Source organism: Danio rerio, chromosome 13 (genome assembly GCF_052040795.2).
Source record: "Danio rerio strain M-AB ecotype USA chromosome 13, GRCz13ab, whole genome shotgun sequence".
NCBI lineage: Eukaryota > Metazoa > Chordata > Actinopteri > Cypriniformes > Danionidae > Danio > Danio rerio.
Window position 1 is genome coordinate 44,500,001 of NC_141033.1, and position 18,756 is coordinate 44,518,756.

At 35.6% G+C, this 18,756-nt stretch overlaps 1 protein-coding gene across 1 annotated transcript in view; it reads left to right on the forward strand.

Moving 5' to 3' along the window:
• polr1b (RNA polymerase I subunit B) overlaps positions 1 to 17,823 on the forward strand; it is a 22,065-nt gene extending 4,242 nt beyond the window's left edge. The window contains 12 exon segments of the mRNA NM_200518.2: positions 141 to 273; positions 360 to 496; positions 3,529 to 3,752; positions 6,232 to 6,403; positions 6,557 to 6,725; positions 8,543 to 8,824; positions 10,892 to 11,025; positions 11,413 to 11,583; positions 12,259 to 12,415; positions 13,156 to 13,352; positions 13,788 to 14,038; positions 16,879 to 17,823. Coding sequence (NP_956812.2) covers positions 141 to 273; positions 360 to 496; positions 3,529 to 3,752; positions 6,232 to 6,403; positions 6,557 to 6,725; positions 8,543 to 8,824; positions 10,892 to 11,025; positions 11,413 to 11,583; positions 12,259 to 12,415; positions 13,156 to 13,352; positions 13,788 to 14,038; positions 16,879 to 17,761 — 2,910 coding nt within the window. The 3' untranslated portion in view covers positions 17,762 to 17,823.
• The last annotated feature ends 933 nt before the right edge of the window (positions 17,824 to 18,756 follow it).

An 18,756-nucleotide genomic window follows, 5' to 3' on the forward strand; every position in this document is an offset into this window, starting at 1 on the left:
ACAGTCTCTCTCGTTAAACATCATCGTCTAATAACATTTATCATAGGGCATTCCTAAAGTATATGTTTGACAGTTTAATGCCATTGCAGTGTTGACATCTTGGAGGAACTCCCCTTTGACTAATTGTCTGTTACCGATAGGAAATGGGTGGCTATTTTATTGTGAACGGCATAGAGAAGGTGATTCGTCTTCTGATCATGCCGAGAAGAAATTATCCCATCGCTGTATCCAGACCGAAGTTCAAGAGCAGAGGACAGGGTTACACTCAGTACGGTAAGTGCTGCGTCCACTTCAGATTGCACAATTAAATATGATTTGTTAAATACAGAGATTGACTTTTGATATTATATTCTGCACAGCTATTTCAATGCGATGTGTGAAGGAAGAACACACAGCTATTAATATGAATCTTCACTATCTGGACAATGGAACGGTGATGGTGAACTTCATCTACCGGAAAGAGCTGTTCTTTCTTCCTTTGGGCTTTGCACTAAAGGTAAGCTTCTTAAAGTGATAGTTCTCCCAAAAAATGTGCATCATTTACTCATCCTTTACTTTTTTCAAATCAGTCTTTCTTCTATTATTAGTGCTGTCAAGCAATAAAAAAAACGAATTAATCACTCTTTTTTCAATTAATCGTAATTAATCACATTTAAAAGACTAAAACTTGTAATTTTGGCTTTTCAAATGTAAAATTAATGTAAACGCAAGACAAATACTATTTAAATTCAAAATATAATTGTTTATTAGAATTCTTGTTTAACTTGTAACACAGATTTCATCATGTAAACAACATATCCACAATAAACCATCAAGATCCTGCTTGACAGCCATATTTATTACAGAAATTAAAACACAGGCATGTTAATGCCATTTGAATTTCAAAACAATCAATGCCAATAAAGAAAAAAATGATTTCCATGTTGGATTCTATGTGGATCGCAAAAAAGAATGCCAAAATACAGGCATTGCAGATATAGAAAATGGAAAGTTATAATAATAAAGTATAGAATACAAACAATTGCACTCATTGAAAAAGTTGTATTGCTGTGAGTTGAGAACAATAATTATAAAGAAGAAACTATTATGCTTTGTCCTCCTTTACATTCAGACAGTTGCTTAGACAGTCCAGTCTGTTGACATTATCAGGGGATAATGTGGACCTTTTCTTTTGAATGATGTGAGCTGAGAGTGAGAACAGTTTCTCACAAGCAGAATCACAGAATCAGCATATGCATTTCGGTGCCTAATTTTGCTTGATGCTTCTTACGTCATTGTCGTAGCATCAAGCGGTACATCAAAGGCACCCACAGGTTCGCGTTGTGTCACACCAAAGACTAACTCTTACAGGGACTTTGGTCACGCCATCTCTAAACATTTAAACAACTTTGGCGTTTGTTCTTGTTGCTAGGAAACGCGAGCACACACACAACGCGCACAGCCAGTGAGCGAGGGATCCCTTCAGATTCATCAACACGCATGATCGCGTTCATTAAATTTGCTTAAACTAAGCCTTCTTAAGTATGGCAGTTTCACAAGTATTCTGAACCAGTACCGTGAAGCAGACGCTTTACTAAAGTTGCTTTTAAGGGGGAAACACGTCAAACTTGAAAATGAAACATTTAAGGGCTCATGGAATAATTTTAAAGGCAGACAAATGCGCAAACTTTGACAGCTTGCGACATCATCTGGCACTTTCTGAGTACATTTACATGGACACCAATACTCCGCTTTTAATATGATTAAGATAATACTCTCATTAAGAGTCTACCATTCAAACAGCGATTTCTTGGTTCTATCCATATTTCTTTGCATGTTAAACACACGTCGACCACAACAGGAAGTAAAAAAACTGCAACTGCGTTAATTGCGTTAATTATTTTTCCACGTTAAATATTTCAAATGAATCGCATGCGTTAACGCACTAATTTTGACAGCACTAATATTATAATGTCAAATAAATATTAAAAATTTAATATAAAAATTTTATTGGCTTATACCAGCCAATATAGCAACACAAAAACACACTCAAATAAAATAATTTAAATTAAATGTCAAATACCCAGAAATGCAGATTGATTCATTCCTTTATTACAGTATTACACCAATTATAATTAGTTATTTCAAATTGTTTTTTTTTATATAATTTGTTTAAACTAACTTATTGCAATAAAATATATAGCTGTAATTTCTTATGATTTCATTTTTAGTAATTAGTACTTCAGTAATAGGTTAGTTGTCAAATTTCTTTGCAAGTTTTTCACATAATCTTTGTTTTATCTTTTTATGCTTTATTTAATATACTGACTTACTCAGATTACAATTACACAGCATCTGTCCAAGTTATTAAAGGGCCATGACACCCCCCACTTTAAGTTAAAGTCTACTTAAGAATTTTTTCAAAAGATGCATGATTAATGGGCGTGGAGCTCCGCGAGCATAGGGCAGGAGTGGGCGTGGCCAGCAGGGGAGAAGGGGAGCGAACAACTGTTGATGTCAGTTAGCTCACAAATTGAGACAAACCGTGAGGAGATGCATAAGTTTATAGTTTACAAAGTTAAAATGCAAAGAAATAAACAGTAATTTAATGCCCTGCTACATTTGTTATTTGTAATTTCATATACAGACAACCACAATTTATATCATTATAAAGATAATCGTGTTTATATAATAAACACTATAAATGAGGACTTCTCCCTCAATCCCCGGGTCTGAATCATAGATCTAAATGCAGACTCATTGGAGCAGGTCTCCTGACCTGTCTATTTTAACCATTAGTCCTGCTGGTAATCTGGAGGATTTAGGCAAACACAGCAGCACGGCGATGTGTCTGAATGTGAATGAACTGCTGATAAAAGACAGCGTCCGCCATTCTCCAATTCTCGTGCTGCTCTCCCGACAAAAATGCTTGCATCACACACACAGCTTTGCTGTATGATCGGCCCTGTCAGGATCGCGGGGAACACATGCAACAAACACCGTGGATCATGGAAACAAACACATACAAGCCTTCATAAACGGCTACTGCGTGCCCGTGGGTCGGTCTGGCAGGTCTGCGTCTGCCTTGCCTTCGGAAAGCGCGTGCTGTCATGCTCTCATGAATAATTAAGCAGCCGGCTCTTCTCATAGGATAAGGAAACTCCACTTTGAATAATAATGAGAAACCAACGCGTCATCATTGCACTTATTATTATTCGCTACGTCGGCGATTTTGATCCCTCCCCAAAAATCATTTTAAACCCGGAAGCTGAAATTAGCTGACAGTTGCTCAAAATTATCCAGTTTTCTTCACAATTAAAGCTGACAGGTGCTAACGTTGTCTTAACTGATGCTCAACACACACAAATCTGTTAATATATAAAAAAAAGATCTCCAGGGTGTCCTGAACCTTTAAAAACATCTAAATGAAAAAAATAATTTGAGTTTCAATAATGTTATCATGTCAGACAGTTGTGTTTCCAGATTGTTATGCTGCATTATTATTTTTGATCGTTTTCTCATTTAAAATGTCTTTACTTTTCCCGTTAGGCTCTAGTGGATTATTCCGATTACCAGATCTACCAAGAGCTGATTAAAGGTCGAGAGGACAACTCATTCTATAAAAGCTGTGTCTCTGAAATGCTGCGTATAGTCATGGACCAGGGCTGCACCACTAAAATCAAGGTGCTGAATTACCTGGGCGAGCGTTTCCGGGTCAAACTCAACCTCCCAGAATGGTTCACTCACGAGCAGTGCGCTCACTTCTTGCTAGAGTAAGTCCAAGCTGTCAAGAAATAAAAATATATTTTACATGCATATTTATTTAGAAGTAAATCTGTAGGTAAAATATGTTTCTCAATGTTAACAAATACTGAAAATAAGTCTTACCTCACTGTCAAGTCTCCACCTGGTGTTACTTTATAGTTTCAGCAATTTGATCACAGCCTCTGGAAGAGTCAAAAATGGAAAGTCAAAACGTTTTATGTGTTATTCACACCTGTATTTCAATCACCCATTTGTGCTCGTACTTTTTAAAATGCATGAAAATTGTGTTGTTAAGAGGGGAGAAAACAAATGCAGCATTTTGTATAATTAATTCAAAAGATATAAAAATGACAATACCAATGTAAAAATAGGCTACCAGTGGCCCCAAATGAAACTATAAATATTACAAATATAGTTTCTCTCAAAAACAAATCCATTTTCAAGAGTTGACACTTAGCTGATGATTGGTTATTATGTATATTTGGCATGCTGTCCTGTGAGAGAGCCCTGAGCTTATGAGATCCTCGAGCCCTGGGCTCCCTCCTATTAGCAGGGTGAGAGGGGAGTTTGAGCTCACGTAGATCTCGATGGACTTACCCGACTTATCCTGGCAAATGATAGATATAGGGATGGCTAAGGAGATATATGCGGCTTGACTATGATGCTAATTTGGTGTGTTCAATTCATTTGTGTTGCGTGTTTTTTGGACTGTTGGAGAAAAACAGGTTAACCCACATGAACACTGGGAGATCAAGCAAAACTCTGCACAGAAATGTCGACTGGTTTAGTAGGGACTTGAAACAGAGACAAACTTGCTGTAAGGCAACAGTGATAATAACTGGGCCACCGTGTCACCCATATAAAAAGAGGGGGAATAGGGGTGGGTGGGATGGGGGATTCTTCAAGATGAAGGTAGTGAGATGAGAAATTCTGATTATTTATAGTAAGCTAGGAGTCTTCTGATTTGTGAATCAATCGTAAGCTAACCAGCCGTGAACAATCATAAGCACGTGATCCCCTTGAAATTAGTTTATAAATCAACTTTAAACATAATTTATTGAGCAAATTGAGGAAAAATGCATGAAAGTTTGAATCGTATCATCACTATAAACAATTTAGTGCTGCCATGTGGACAATGAGTTTTCAAAATAATTGGAAGATCTCTGTAATTCAACAGATGCAAATTTCTGCCATGTTTTGCCTGCTTAACGCAATTTTAATGTATTAGTAATTTAGTCACAATTCGGACAGAAATATTACAACATGACTTACAGCAGAGGTGTCAAACTCAGTTCCTGGAGGGTCGCAGCTTTGCACACTTTAGCTTTTACCCCAATTAAACACACCCGATCAGAGTAATTGAGTTCTTCAGGCTTGTTTTAAACCTACAGGTAAGTGTGTTAAAGCAAGGTTGGAACTAAACTGTGCAGGACTGTGGCCCACAAGGAGCTCAGTTTGTCTCCCCTGATTTACAGGGTTCCCACCCTTCTTGAAAGTACTTGAATTTCAGACATATGGATTCAAAGCCTGGAAAGTACTTAAAATCAAACACAGGTCCTTGTAAATGCTTGAATTAAGTTTGAAATAAAATTAGTTCATGGTGTTTTTTTCTGTAATTGTATTGTGCTTGTCAACACACTTGACTGAACAGAAATGATAAATTCATTTAAAATTTTTTTATTTAAATCTTCAAGAACTATGACAAATAATGTACATTTTATCAATATTTCAGAGACCACGTTTAAATATAAATAATGAATCCAACAAACTTTACTGAAGCTCTTTGAAAATGTTTGAAATGGTCAACATTTTTTTAAAATGAAACATTCAAAACATCATAATTACTCTTAAATTTTAATGTAAATATTAAGTGTAAGTGAAATGTTAAGTACATTAAGGACTTTTATACATATGCTAGGGCAAAGGTGTCAAACTACTGTAGGGCCACAGCTCTGCTCAGTTGAGTTCCAACCCTAATTAAACACCTGATCAAGCTAAATGAGTCCTTCAGGCTTGTTTGAAATCTACAGATAATGCTGCGGTCACACTAGAGTTTGAGCATGCAAAGTTCTATCATGCAGCGAAAAACTTAAGTGACCACAGCTTAAGTGTGTTGAAGCAGGGTTGGAACTCTAGAAACTGGCTTTGAAACCTGTGTTAGGGGAGTTAAAAAAGGGGGTTTCATTTGAAAATATTGGTACTTTAAAAAGTCCTTGAATCTGCTGTTCATAAGAGTAGGAACCCTGGACTTACATTATAGAAAATAGGATAAAGTGTTTGTTAAAATAGTTCATTAGAATTTGATGTCTATTTACTCACCCTCATCTCATTCGAAAATGTACCTAAACAATTTTTTAAGTTGAACATTAAATAATCTTTTTAGCTTAAATTGTGGTCCTTGATTCATGAAATGCAAATCAATGGCACAGAGCTTCAGCAAATCAATAATCTTTGGTCATTTATATGGTGTTCTCCTTGTTTTTGCAGTGAATGTCTGTGTATTCACCTGAAGACAGATGTGGAGAAGTTCTACATGTTGTGTTTGATGACACGGAAGCTTTTTAGCTTTGCCAAGCAGGAGTGTATGGAGGAGAATCCTGACAGTCCGATGTTTCATGAAGTTCTCACCCCAGGCCAGCTTTACCTCATGTTCCTGAAGGTAAATCGCCTTTATCAAAGCTGACATTCATATGCTCAACAGTGTGATTGGTTATAATGATCAGCACTGCGACAAATAAAAGTGCAGGAAGCACGCTGATTAAAAAATGGCACTTCAAAAACTTTGCTCAAAGTATTCCCAAATGTTTTTCAGGAGAAAATGGAAGGCTGGTTGGTGTCCGTGAAACTGGCATTGGAAAAAAAACCTCAAAGAGTCGGAGGACTGACTCCAGACTCTATGACCAAACTCTTTAACATGGGTACAGATCTCACCAAAGCCTTTGAGTATCTGTTAGCCACAGGAAACCTCATGTCCAAGACTGGTATGAAACTTACTGCATTATACAACATTATTACAAAATAAACAGGGGTGGAAAATCTTTAGGGACTTCATGGTCTGACCTGCTTCTGATTTTGGGAGTCACGATTTCAATCCATGAATCTTGACTTTTATTTTTCCCCTTTTCTTAGGTGAGCAAATATGTCTTTCCAACTATGCTTATGTTTATGATTGGAATCTATGTATGACAGTACAGCCATCTAAAAAATTATTCATTTTATTATTAACAAAGTAATATTCAACACGAACAAGCTCTGAATGCAACATTGAAACAATAGATTACTAAGAGCAATTATGAAGAACAAACAGTTCATATTCTAAAATAAAGAGTATTACAATATTTTTGGTTTGTTTGTAACCTTTTAACAAAGAAAAATGTAGTCACAGTAAATATGTTTATATAAATATGATATTTAAAAATTACAATTGCTTATCGATCAGAGCCACTGGCTTTAAAATCCATTCCAAAACTATTCTTGACCTTTTTTTTCTGTTGGCTTTGCAAATATGCCTTACCAACTGTATATTTTACCCAGAATTGGAGATTCTATGCTTGTTTTTGATAGAAATCTATGTATGACAGTTTGTCTATCTTAAAAATGATAATTATTTTTTTTATTCTTATTATTATATATTATTATTAACAAAGTAATATTCAACCTGAATAAGCTCTGAATGCAACATTTAAATGATAGATTACAATTATGAAGAATAAACACTTCACAGTTTTAGTTTGTTTGTAACTTTGTAACTTTTTAAAATTTATTCATTTACCATAATTGTTTAATTATTTTCCTTAAAATAACATGTTTTTAAAGTGCTCCATGTATTTACTGCTGAGGACACCGACCTGGACAGATTGTTGTGCATAAATGTAGCTTTATTACAGTTTTTAAACATTTTTTATTTATTTTATTTATTTTTTTTAAAGAAAGTTTATGTTGGGGGGGAAAGTGTATGAATACAAGTAGAGCTTGCTTGTTTTTACACAATATTTAAATATTTTGCTAAGAAATTTCTAAAATATTTACATTTTTTATTAATAAATTATTATAGTATTATTAAATTCTTAAAGTTTTTTGATATGGCAAATAAAAGTCTTTTCCATCTTGGCATTTTGAAAAATTCCTTAGCGTTTAGCCCTTTATGAATCTAAAATTAGACTTAAAATAGTCTTAAAAAGGCCTTAAAAAGTCTTAAATTTAACTTGGTGAAACATGCAGAGTTCAGAGCCATAGAGAACTAGCTTAAAAAACAAATACAGTAGTCAATGTTCAAAGTGGATCAAAAAGTTTTTCAAAACTAACCTAAAATAAGAATGGCTTTAACTTTGATGAAAGGTGCTGAACCACTTCAAATGTTGACTACTGTAGTAGCCTAGTACACAATGCTTCATTCATTTGCAACACTTTTACTTTACTTTCTAATTTCAATACAAAATTAGAGAAATAATAAATTAATCAAGATGCGTTCATTATTATGAGCCTGGTGAGGTTTTGTAGAGCTGCGCATCAACGGATTTGCTCTTAGTATTTGGACTTTCAGCAGTGAAAATAAAACCACACGGAACTGAACTAAACTTAAACTCTGAAAACTGGACTGACACTTTTTTAATCTACTAGAACTACTACGTTAAGCTGCTTTGACACAATCTACATTGTAAAAGCGCTTAGAAATAAAGATGAATTGATTTAAAATAATAATTTTCTCTCCCACATCTCACGGAGTCTAAACGCATTAACAAGCTTTGAATGTACTTTTGAATGTACAATTAATAACATCTTGCCTATTTAACCCTAGGTTTGGGCATGTTGCAGAACAGTGGTCTGTGTGTCGTGGCAGACAAGCTGAACTTCATCCGCTATCTGTCTCACTTCCGCTGCGTGCACAGAGGAGCCGCCTTCGCCAAAATGAGGACCACAACTGTGCGAAAGCTGCTGCCGGAGTCCTGGGGTTTCCTCTGTCCGGTTCACACTCCTGATGGAGAACCGTGCGGACTTATGAACCACATGACAGCTCACTGTGAGATTGTGGCCCCAGTGTATCCCACAAGCACCCTGCCAGGCCTTCTCTGCTCACTAGGTAAATAACATAATTTGCGATATCCTTCATCATTAAACGGGATTACAAGTTAAATCTAGAAGTTATAAAGTGTTTGAAATGAGGGCTGCATGAATAGGATGATTATCGAATTTTAATTTTGTTAAATGTTGATTAAATTATAGTCTTTGGTAAATAATAAATTGAAATTGCAATCACGAATTAATTAAAAGATTAGTTCCAACCAAAAAATAAAAATCAATGTCGTTCCAAAATGTGTCTTTCGTTCATCTTCAAACACAAATTAAGATATTCTAGATGAAATTCAAGAGCTCCCTCATCTTCCATAGACAGCAAAAGTTTTCCAGAAAAGGAACCAAAAATATTGCCAAAGCAATCTATGTGACTTGGTGCCAGTCAATAGCCCAGTGGTTAGTGTGTCAAAATATAGCATCCAGGTGCTCGCAGCAACCTGAGTTTGATTCCCGGCTTGAGGTCCTTTACCGATCCTTCCCCTAACTCTGCTCCCCACACTTTCCTCTCTAAATCTCCACTGTCCTATCAATAAAGGTGAAAACTCCTAAATTATAAAAAAATAAATAAAAAAAAATCTATGTGACTTTTGTGTTTCATCTGTATTCATATAAAGCTCCAAGAACAATGTTCTACACCATAATAAAACCAAAGTCCCTTTAGGGAAAGTCATTTCACTAGGCAGCCATCTTTGAAAGTTCTTTCGAGCAGTATGCTCGGGCTTGGGGCAACATCAAATTCTTCAAAACTGTTTGCCAAGCTTACGATTCATATTTGGAATCAACAATAAAATTAAACAACAACAGTCTCGTGTTTAATTTCAAAACATCTGAAACAAAATCAACATATTTGCAGGTTGCCCAAGCTAATATGCACTCAAAAGGAAGGAGATCATGACACCAATCTCATTTATGGCTGTTTTACATCCTCTGAATAATGATTGTCAAATTGCACTGGTCTTCTGAAGTAATCCATAACTTAATCTTGCCGGTGAATCTCCTCCAGAAATGACAGCGACTCTTTGTTTACAAGTTTGTGGTGGGTTTGAGTAGTTGCTCTCATGTGATCTGACAGGACTGGCTGTACCTTGCGTTCGTCTCATGCTGATTACAAAACCAAAAACTTTTGTTTTCAAGTGCACTTGGTTCGTTCAAAGTAGTAGTACAGATTTCAAGCTTTATGTGGATATATTTCTTATGTCTGTGAAGCAAGTACTCGCTGAGATCCCAGTGCGTTTGTTCAACACAAAGCTGTCGTAAAAGCATACGTCTGGTCTGAGCTTCTCCCCGGAGAGTCATCAGTCTATAGCAATCAATGATCAATGGCTCCTATACTAGTAACCGGGGCTTCATTCCTCATATTGAATGTAACAGTTTTCCCCACTCAAAACTATATGAGTGACACGTCTTATGTATTCTATAGTCTTTAATAAAACTGTAAATGCTACAATACAACTGTTCACCAATGTAAGGATCAGGATCCCTGCAAGGTCTTAAAAATCTTAAATTTCAAAAACCAAATTTTAAGCCTTAAAAAGTTTAAATATGCTTTAAGTTTTTTAATGCAGAGATAGAATTTACAATAACTATTTACAATAGCTGACATGTTTTACAGCAATTTATTTTAATTTAATTCCCTAATCAGGGAAAGAAAACTAAAAAGCATTTACACAATTCCTCATAGTAATAGCAGAGCAACATATCACTTTACGTGATACAATATACTCAATCAATTTAGACCAAAACTCAACATATTTTTATTTTTGATTATTTATACCATTGTCTCCATAATAAATATACTTTTAACAATGTTAAACTTATTAAAAAATTATATAAAAAAATATTTTGTTGAAAAAAAAAAGTATATACAACTAGAGTTTTACTTGTTTTGACACTTTAAAATGTCACAAAAAATAATTACGTTTGTTTTTCTTTTTTTTTTTTTTGTAGTGACCGACTGGGCGGTTTAATTCATAATGGTCTTAAAAGGGTCTAAAAAGGGTGTTAAATTTTAACTTGATTAAATCTGCAGAAACCCTGATGATTTTTCAACTGTAATATTTTTCTTCATTGCTAGGAGTGAATGCAGCCGATGGTAACCCAGGCCAGGCATATTCAGACTGTTATCCTGTCATACTGGATGGGGCCATGATTGGGTGGGTGGAAAAAGAAGTGGCGCCATCAGTCATTGAATCTCTCCGTAGATTCAAGGTGAGAACTAATAATTATAGTTTTGCACTTGATCAAGCTATTTGTGCTATTTACCCTCAAAGTTTAAAGAGATAGTAAGTACATTTACAATTTTGGGTCAACTATTTACTCACCCTCATGTGGTTCCAAGTCTTCTTCTGTTGAACACAAAACAAGATACTTTGAAGGAAGCTAAAAACGTGTTACCATTGACTTCCTTAGTAGGAAAAACAAGTGCTATGGAAGTTACAGTTCTTCAACATTGTTCAAAATATCTTATTTTGTGTTCAACAAAAGAAAGAAACTCATAAAGGTTTGTAATAAGTAAAAGTAAATTATGACATTTGTAATTTTGGAGGGAACTATCCCTTTAATGATTTAATAAGTTTCAATGCATGTCCTCTGTAGGTGCTTGGAGAGAAAAAAGTGCCACCCTGGACTGAGATCGTTCTGGTTCCTCAGACGGGTAAAGCCAGCTTGTACCCAGGCCTCTATCTGTTTACCACACCCTGTCGCATGGTTCGAACAGTCCGAAACCTCAGTCTGGGTAAACAGGAGTTGATTGGCATATTTGAACAGGTGAGAACAGGATAGTTTTTGTAGAAACCCTGGTACTCGGCAAAAGAAATGACCCCAAATACATTACAAATCACTTCCGGTGAAATATGCCATAGTTTACTATATAGAGCATGTCAGGTTGCAGAGGAAAATAATCTCAATCATCTTGTTCATATGGGAATGTTCAATACCAATACTAGCTGTGAGGTTAGTTTATATGTGCATTAAAGCTGCCACTTTGCATTATTTTTTCTCTTTAAAATAAAATTATGCCGTTTAATTGCTGAATTAAAAACGGTTACAAGTAATTTTTCAGTCATAAATTTAAAAACTTAAATTCTATAGTGCTTTTCAATGTATCCATTTACATAAATTTTATTGCGATTCAATATGATTATCGACCCATCCCTAGGACTCATCGTTCTCGATTTACACAAAAGATTCATTCAAGATGAACGAATCGTTTAAGATTGATCGATCAATAATATCAACAGAAATAAACTGGAGGAGAATGCTTTTAAATGTCAGTCTCCTACTCTTTTAAATTAATTAAACATATGAACGATCATCAGTTTAAATTGTAATGTCCATACACAACTCTAAATTTACTTCTTTTGTTTTGTTCATGAGAGTGCATGTGTGAGCCATGTGTATTGTACATTTGACAGTTACAGAAATGCATATGTTTGTGCCCAGGTGTACCTGAATGTGGGCATCTTTGAGAAGGAGATAGAGGACGGAGTGACCACCCATCAAGAGCTCTTCCCTCACAGTATGTTGAGTGTCGTTGCAGAATTCATCCCTTTCTCAGATCACAACCAGAGTCCCAGAAACATGTACCAGTGCCAGATGAGTAAGAACTGCTCCCTTCCTTTCCTCCTTTTATAATAACATGACTGAAAAAGTTAAAAAAAAAAAAAAAAAAATATATATATATATATATATATATATATATATATATATATATATATATATATATATATATATATATATATATATAAGCATGCTTTAAACTACATCCAGGGTTAAAAGAGTATTAAAAGATAAGCCAATTTAGAGACACTTAAAACCCTTAAAATGTCTTTATTGCTATTTTACAAGGTATTTTTTTGTATTTGAATGCTAAAGTTTGCCTGAATTGTATCTGTGAATATCAGGATGCTGTGTAGTTTATGAAATCAATAAAATCGTGCTAGATTTGACATCATGGTTCTTTGTTTACAGCATTATCTAGTGCAGGAGTGTCCAAACTCTGTGTCCATCATAGTTTAGCTCCAACTTCCTTCAACACCTCCCTGGAAGTTTCTAGTACAGCTGGAAAGAGCTTGATTAGCTGGTTCAGGTGTGTTGAATTGGGGTTGGAACTAAAATCTGCAGGACACGCACCTCCAGGCTTAGTGCTTTTATCAAATATATGTATAACGTTTTGGTTTAGGATTAGTTTCTAACAATAAGCATTTAGTAAATTTACTATAAGTTAAATGTTGCTAATGTTACCAGTTGAAACCTAAAGTGGCGATGAGGTCTTGATGTATTGAAGGAAAGTTATTGAATTTGACATATGATTTCTGAATATGCGCTGACATCTTGTAGGTAAACAGACGATGGGATTCCCACTGCACTCGTACCAGTACCGATCTGACAATAAACTGTACCGTCTACAGACACCTCAAAGTCCTCTGGTCAGACCTGCAATGTATGACCATTATGATGTCGACAATTACCCTATTGGTACCAACGCAATAGTGGCAGTCATTTCTTACACTGGCTATGATATGGAAGATGCTATGGTAAGGAAACTTTTCAGTTTTGCCAATTTCTATAATACATTCGTCTATTTATGCGGGAATGCATTCCCTCGTGCCGTGTCTGATCTGAACACAGCATTAAGCATTTTTTTTCGATAGTCTACAGAACGAACCAACCATCGTTATACAATGATTTGCCCAATTACCATAACTTGTCTAATTAACCTAGTTAAGCCTTTAAATGTCACTTTAAGCTATACAGAAGTGTCTTGAAAAATATCTATTAAAATATTATGTGCTGTCATCATGGCTAAGATAAAATAAATCAGTCATTAGAAATAACTTATTAAAACTATTGTGTTTAGGATTGTGTTAAACAGAAATTGGGGGAAAAACATACAAGGGCCTAATAATTCAGGAGGGCTAATAATTCTTGACTTCAACTGTAAATATTTTTGTGATTTTAACTTTCTCTAGATCGTCAACAAGTCTTCATGGGAGCGTGGCTTTGCTCATGGTTCTGTTTACAAGACTGAAATCATAGACCTTTCGGAGAAGGTCAAGGGCGACGACAGCATTGTGTTTGGGGTGAAGCCGGGCGACCCCAAAGTTATGGGCAAGCTTGATGCAGATGGACTGCCGTTTATCGGCTCCGTGTTAAAGTACGGAGACCCTTTCTATGGCTACATCAGTCTCAACACCGGCCAGAGCCATGTGTATTTCTACAAGTAAGGCATCACTTTTGTTATTGTTAATTTTGTTTAGTAATCAAAATGGTCTCTAAATATAGTCATGTTCACTTTTTATCTTTCTATTTTAGTATTGTTTTTATATTCCGTTTTCAATTATTTTCAATGCGCTTTTGTCATTTTCTCCATTTAATTTAAATATTCATGAGCACTTAAACTGTACTTTTTAGGGATGCACTGATACCATGTTGTTTTTAGATCTGATAAAAATGCAAAAAATACTAAATATCGGATGATACAGATACCAATCTGAATATCTGAGTTAAAGAAACTCAAATAATATCTCTTCTGTAGTAAACAATCACCTAAATACAGACTACTTCATTAAAGAAAAACAATATAGGCATAGATATATTGTATTTAGACAGAAACAGCGCAAAGTTCTCCAGTATCTACTGCCACTTCGAAAACTTAGCAATGAATAGGGAAGATGTCAATGCATTGTGCATCCGTGCAACATATTATTGAGCCTTTACTTTTAAATTTTAGGTACTTTGTGAATAAACAAAAGTAATAACGCGTGTCCAGTGTTGTGATCTAACAGACACAGAGCAAAATGTAACATGATTTAGCAACATAAATGAACTCTTGCAAGTCAAAATAAAGTCTTTTAATGCAAAAGTAAACATGTTTAAAAAAAAAATTATCAGATATCCGATCTAAGTATCGAATCAGTGCATCCCTATTTATTCATTCATTTTCTTTTCGGCTGAGTCCCTTTATTAATCAGGGGTCGCCACAGCAGGAATAAACCACTAACTTATCCAGCATATGTTTAACGCAGCGGATGCCTTTCAAGGCTGCAACCCATCACTTGGAAACATCCATAAACACTCATTCACACACTTACACTATGGACAATTTAGCTTACCCAATTCACCTGTACCACACGTCTTTGGACAGTTACATATGCGTAGCCTATAATAAATTATTCATGTACTCTTAAATGTTACTTTTTTAGGGTTGTACCGATACCATTTTTTAAAATCCAATCTGATGCAAAAATTCTGAATGTCAGCCAATACAGATCTGATAAGCTAAGAGTTATAGAAACTTAAATAATATCTCTTCTGTAGTAAACAAGTAGTAGTATTGGACTATAATAAATCCATAATTTAAAGTACTTTATTTTATTATTGTTTTTAATTTGTTTTATTAAGCATATGTATCAGTTATCAACTTCCATATGTAACCAGTTATTTGGAATAAGCCAAAATTTCCATCAGTGCATCTCTACAATATATTTATTTAGCAATAATTGAATATTTGGTTTCCGCTTCAGCAGTTGCTTCAACTAAAAGCATCAACCATTATTAATGCACAAAATATTACATAAATGTGATTGCAGTCTTGATATGTTACCGTTTATTGCCCAGTTGTAATAAAATGTTTAGACATTATGAGCTTTTTAACCACAGATGTAATTTCAGGCATTTAAAGGAACACTCCATTTTAAAAGGGAGCTAATTTTCAACTCTCCTAAAGTTAAACCTGTTGAGTTTAAGCATTTTTGTATCCGTTCAGCTGATCTCTGGATCTGGCGAGAGTACTTTTAGCTTAGCTTAGCATAATTATTGAATTGGATTAGCATTAGCATCTCGCTGAAAGACCTAAATAGTTTTGATCATTTTCCTCTAAAAGCTTTTCTATTGTAGTTACATTTGTGTACTATTTTTATTTTATTTATTTATTTATTTATTTTGAGCGTACCATCTTTTGTCTTCATATATTTCTAAAAAGGGTTGTCACGATATTGGAATTTTAAAAACGTCCATTTCCTGCTAACATTTGAGTGCGGTTGAGCGCATTCTTAAACGGCGCTGATTTGCCGTTGTGTTCACGTGCTCAAAAGAAATGAATGTGATTGGCTGTGAATGTCATCGGTTCACCAAACTCCCCGCTGTTTACTGAGTGTTAACACAGCTACAGGGACATTGGAGCATTTCAAATCAAGTTGATTAGCTGATTTGTCTTTTGACCTTATTCTAAAATGCGGAAGTGCGCCTGTTTTCGCGATTGTTTTAGAACTTCCGATTCAGTTGCCTATGGGAGAAATGACTAGGAATAATAAACGGCAGAAAACGGCCAAACTACCCGCTCTACAAACAAATGTTTGCCTTACTATACAGACCAAGTAGAATAATATAATTAAAAAATATTAGTTTGCAACATCAAACAGCGAAACGAGCAGTTTTTAATGTCTAAAAATGATTGGAAGTGAATGAGACCGGATGTCTCGATCCAAAAGATTCAAATGGCTGCGCCCACTCATCATCGAAAAATAAGGTGAATAAGCTGACATACGAGCTATTCGCTGATGAATCGTGGTTTTAAAACGCTCAAGTGTCCTTGTATCCGTAATTATACTCGCATGTTAGCGGGAAATGGACGTTTTTATACTTTCAGTATCGACTGGTACCGAATTCCAGTATCTTGACAACCCTATTTATAACTGCGTCCAAAATCGCATGCTACTATACTATATAGTACACTAAAAACAGTATGTGTGCCGAGTAGTATGTCCGAATTCACTTTATGCAAAGTACGCGGATGACCTACTACTTCTGGCGAGATTTTGAAGTGTGCATCCGATTTACGATATGCTGTCCCATAATGAATTCATGAATGGGAGTGAAGTTGAAGACAATTGGCAGATATAGTATGTCGGAGTTCAATTTTTACTACCGTTTATACTATATAGAACATACTTTTCTTATGGTTACCAAGTAGATTTACAAATAGTATATACTTGAGTAGGCAATTTCGGACATAGCCTCTGTCTTTAGGTTTTGACTTCTGAACCTTTGTTTTTTTTTAAGGTACCAAGAAAGCTGTGTGGTGGACAATATCAAGGTATGCAGTAATGAGACTGGAACTGGACGCTTTAAGCGGATTTGCGTCACATCCCGCGTTCCCAGAAACCCCACCATCGGAGACAAATTCGCCAGCAGACACGGACAGAAGGGAATCCTGAGCCGTCTGTGGCCTGCAGAGGACATGCCGTTCACCGAAAGCGGTATGAGCCCAGACATCCTATTCAACCCTCACGGCTTCCCCTCTAGAATGACCATCGGGATGCTCATCGAGAGCATGGCAGGAAAATCCGCTTCCCTTCACGGTTTGTGCCATGATGCCACACCATTCACATTCTCTGAGGAAAATTCAGCACTCGAGCACTTTGGGGAGTTGCTGAAAGCCGCCGGATACAATTATTACGGTACAGAGCGCCTGTACTCCGGCCTCAGTGGCTTGGAGCTCGAAGCGGACATCTTCATCGGGGTTGTTTACTACCAGCGCTTGCGTCACATGGTCTCCGACAAGTTTCAAGTGAGAACTACAGGAGCGAGAGATAAAGTAACCAATCAGCCAATGGGAGGCAGGAACGTTCAGGGAGGAATCCGCTTTGGGGAAATGGAGCGGGACGCTCTGCTGGCTCACGGGACGTCGTTTCTGCTTCACGACCGGTTGTTTAACTGCTCGGATCGCTCTGTGGCGCAAGTTTGCATGGACTGTGGTAGCCTATTGTCGCCACTTCTGGAAAAGCCGCCGCCTAATTGGTCTGCTACACGTCATCGGAAAACCATCTGCCTGCTTTGCAATAAGTCTGACTCTATCGAGACCGTCTCTGTGCCTTATGTGTTCAAATATTTCGTAGCCGAGCTTGCAGCAATGAACATTAAAATTAAATTGGACGTCAAGTAAAATAGCATTTTGAGTGCATTCAGTTGCTTTGCTTGCATGAAAAATAAAGTGCCTGAACTGATTGTCATTTTCATTTACTTGAGTGTTTGTCTCACTTGTAATAATTTCTGCAGAATTTTAATAAAACAAACAATAATAGCTCAGATTATCATTCTCAATTTTTAGTAGGTATCATTTATGTGCAATTAAAGACATCATGTATTGTTGAAACTTCATATAGTCGCTCTTAAGTCAATGAGTCCCTTCAGGTTGCAACGTATTACAGCAACCCTCTGAGAAAACTCTAACTTTTGAGTATTTTAAAGTCATTTATTCCAATAAACTGCTTTAATTATTAACAAACATTTAAATTTTTTTTAAAAACCTTTCACAGAACCTGCTTTAAACTTTCTTTAACCAATTAAAAATGCTTTATGAGTCAACCAGTTTTAAGGCTACGCAAGTCGATATTATACACGTTGTTATGAATGTGGCCAATATCAGATTTCCAGTGTGAACAGATCATGGCCCTAAACTACCTAAAGTAAAACTACACAGCACATTAATTTGTGTATAGCCTACTAAATGAAGTGAATTGCCCTAACTAATTAAAATCTCTCGTTACATTGCAAGCTTTAGATTAGGGTTTTTTCAAACATGTCTGTCTATTAGGATGTACAATGGGTTTAAAATCTGTTACTTAAATTACATTTCCAGTAATGCTGATTGAATAGTACATCAATACATACATAGTGAGTCGTTGCTGAAACAATTTCATATGGCGAATATACAGGGCTTGAAGTTCTAGAATGTATAGCAGATGTAAATATCTCAGATGTGGACATTAGGGAGTGATAAGGGTGAAGATAAACTTTGTTTGCAATCTATACAACAAAGAGCTCAAAATTAAAGTAAAAATGTTACAATCTTAATGTTTGCGATTTTGAAAAAAAAAATTTAAGATTATACCAACAATCATGCATGTTTTAATTTTGTTTGTTTTGCATTTTATGTAT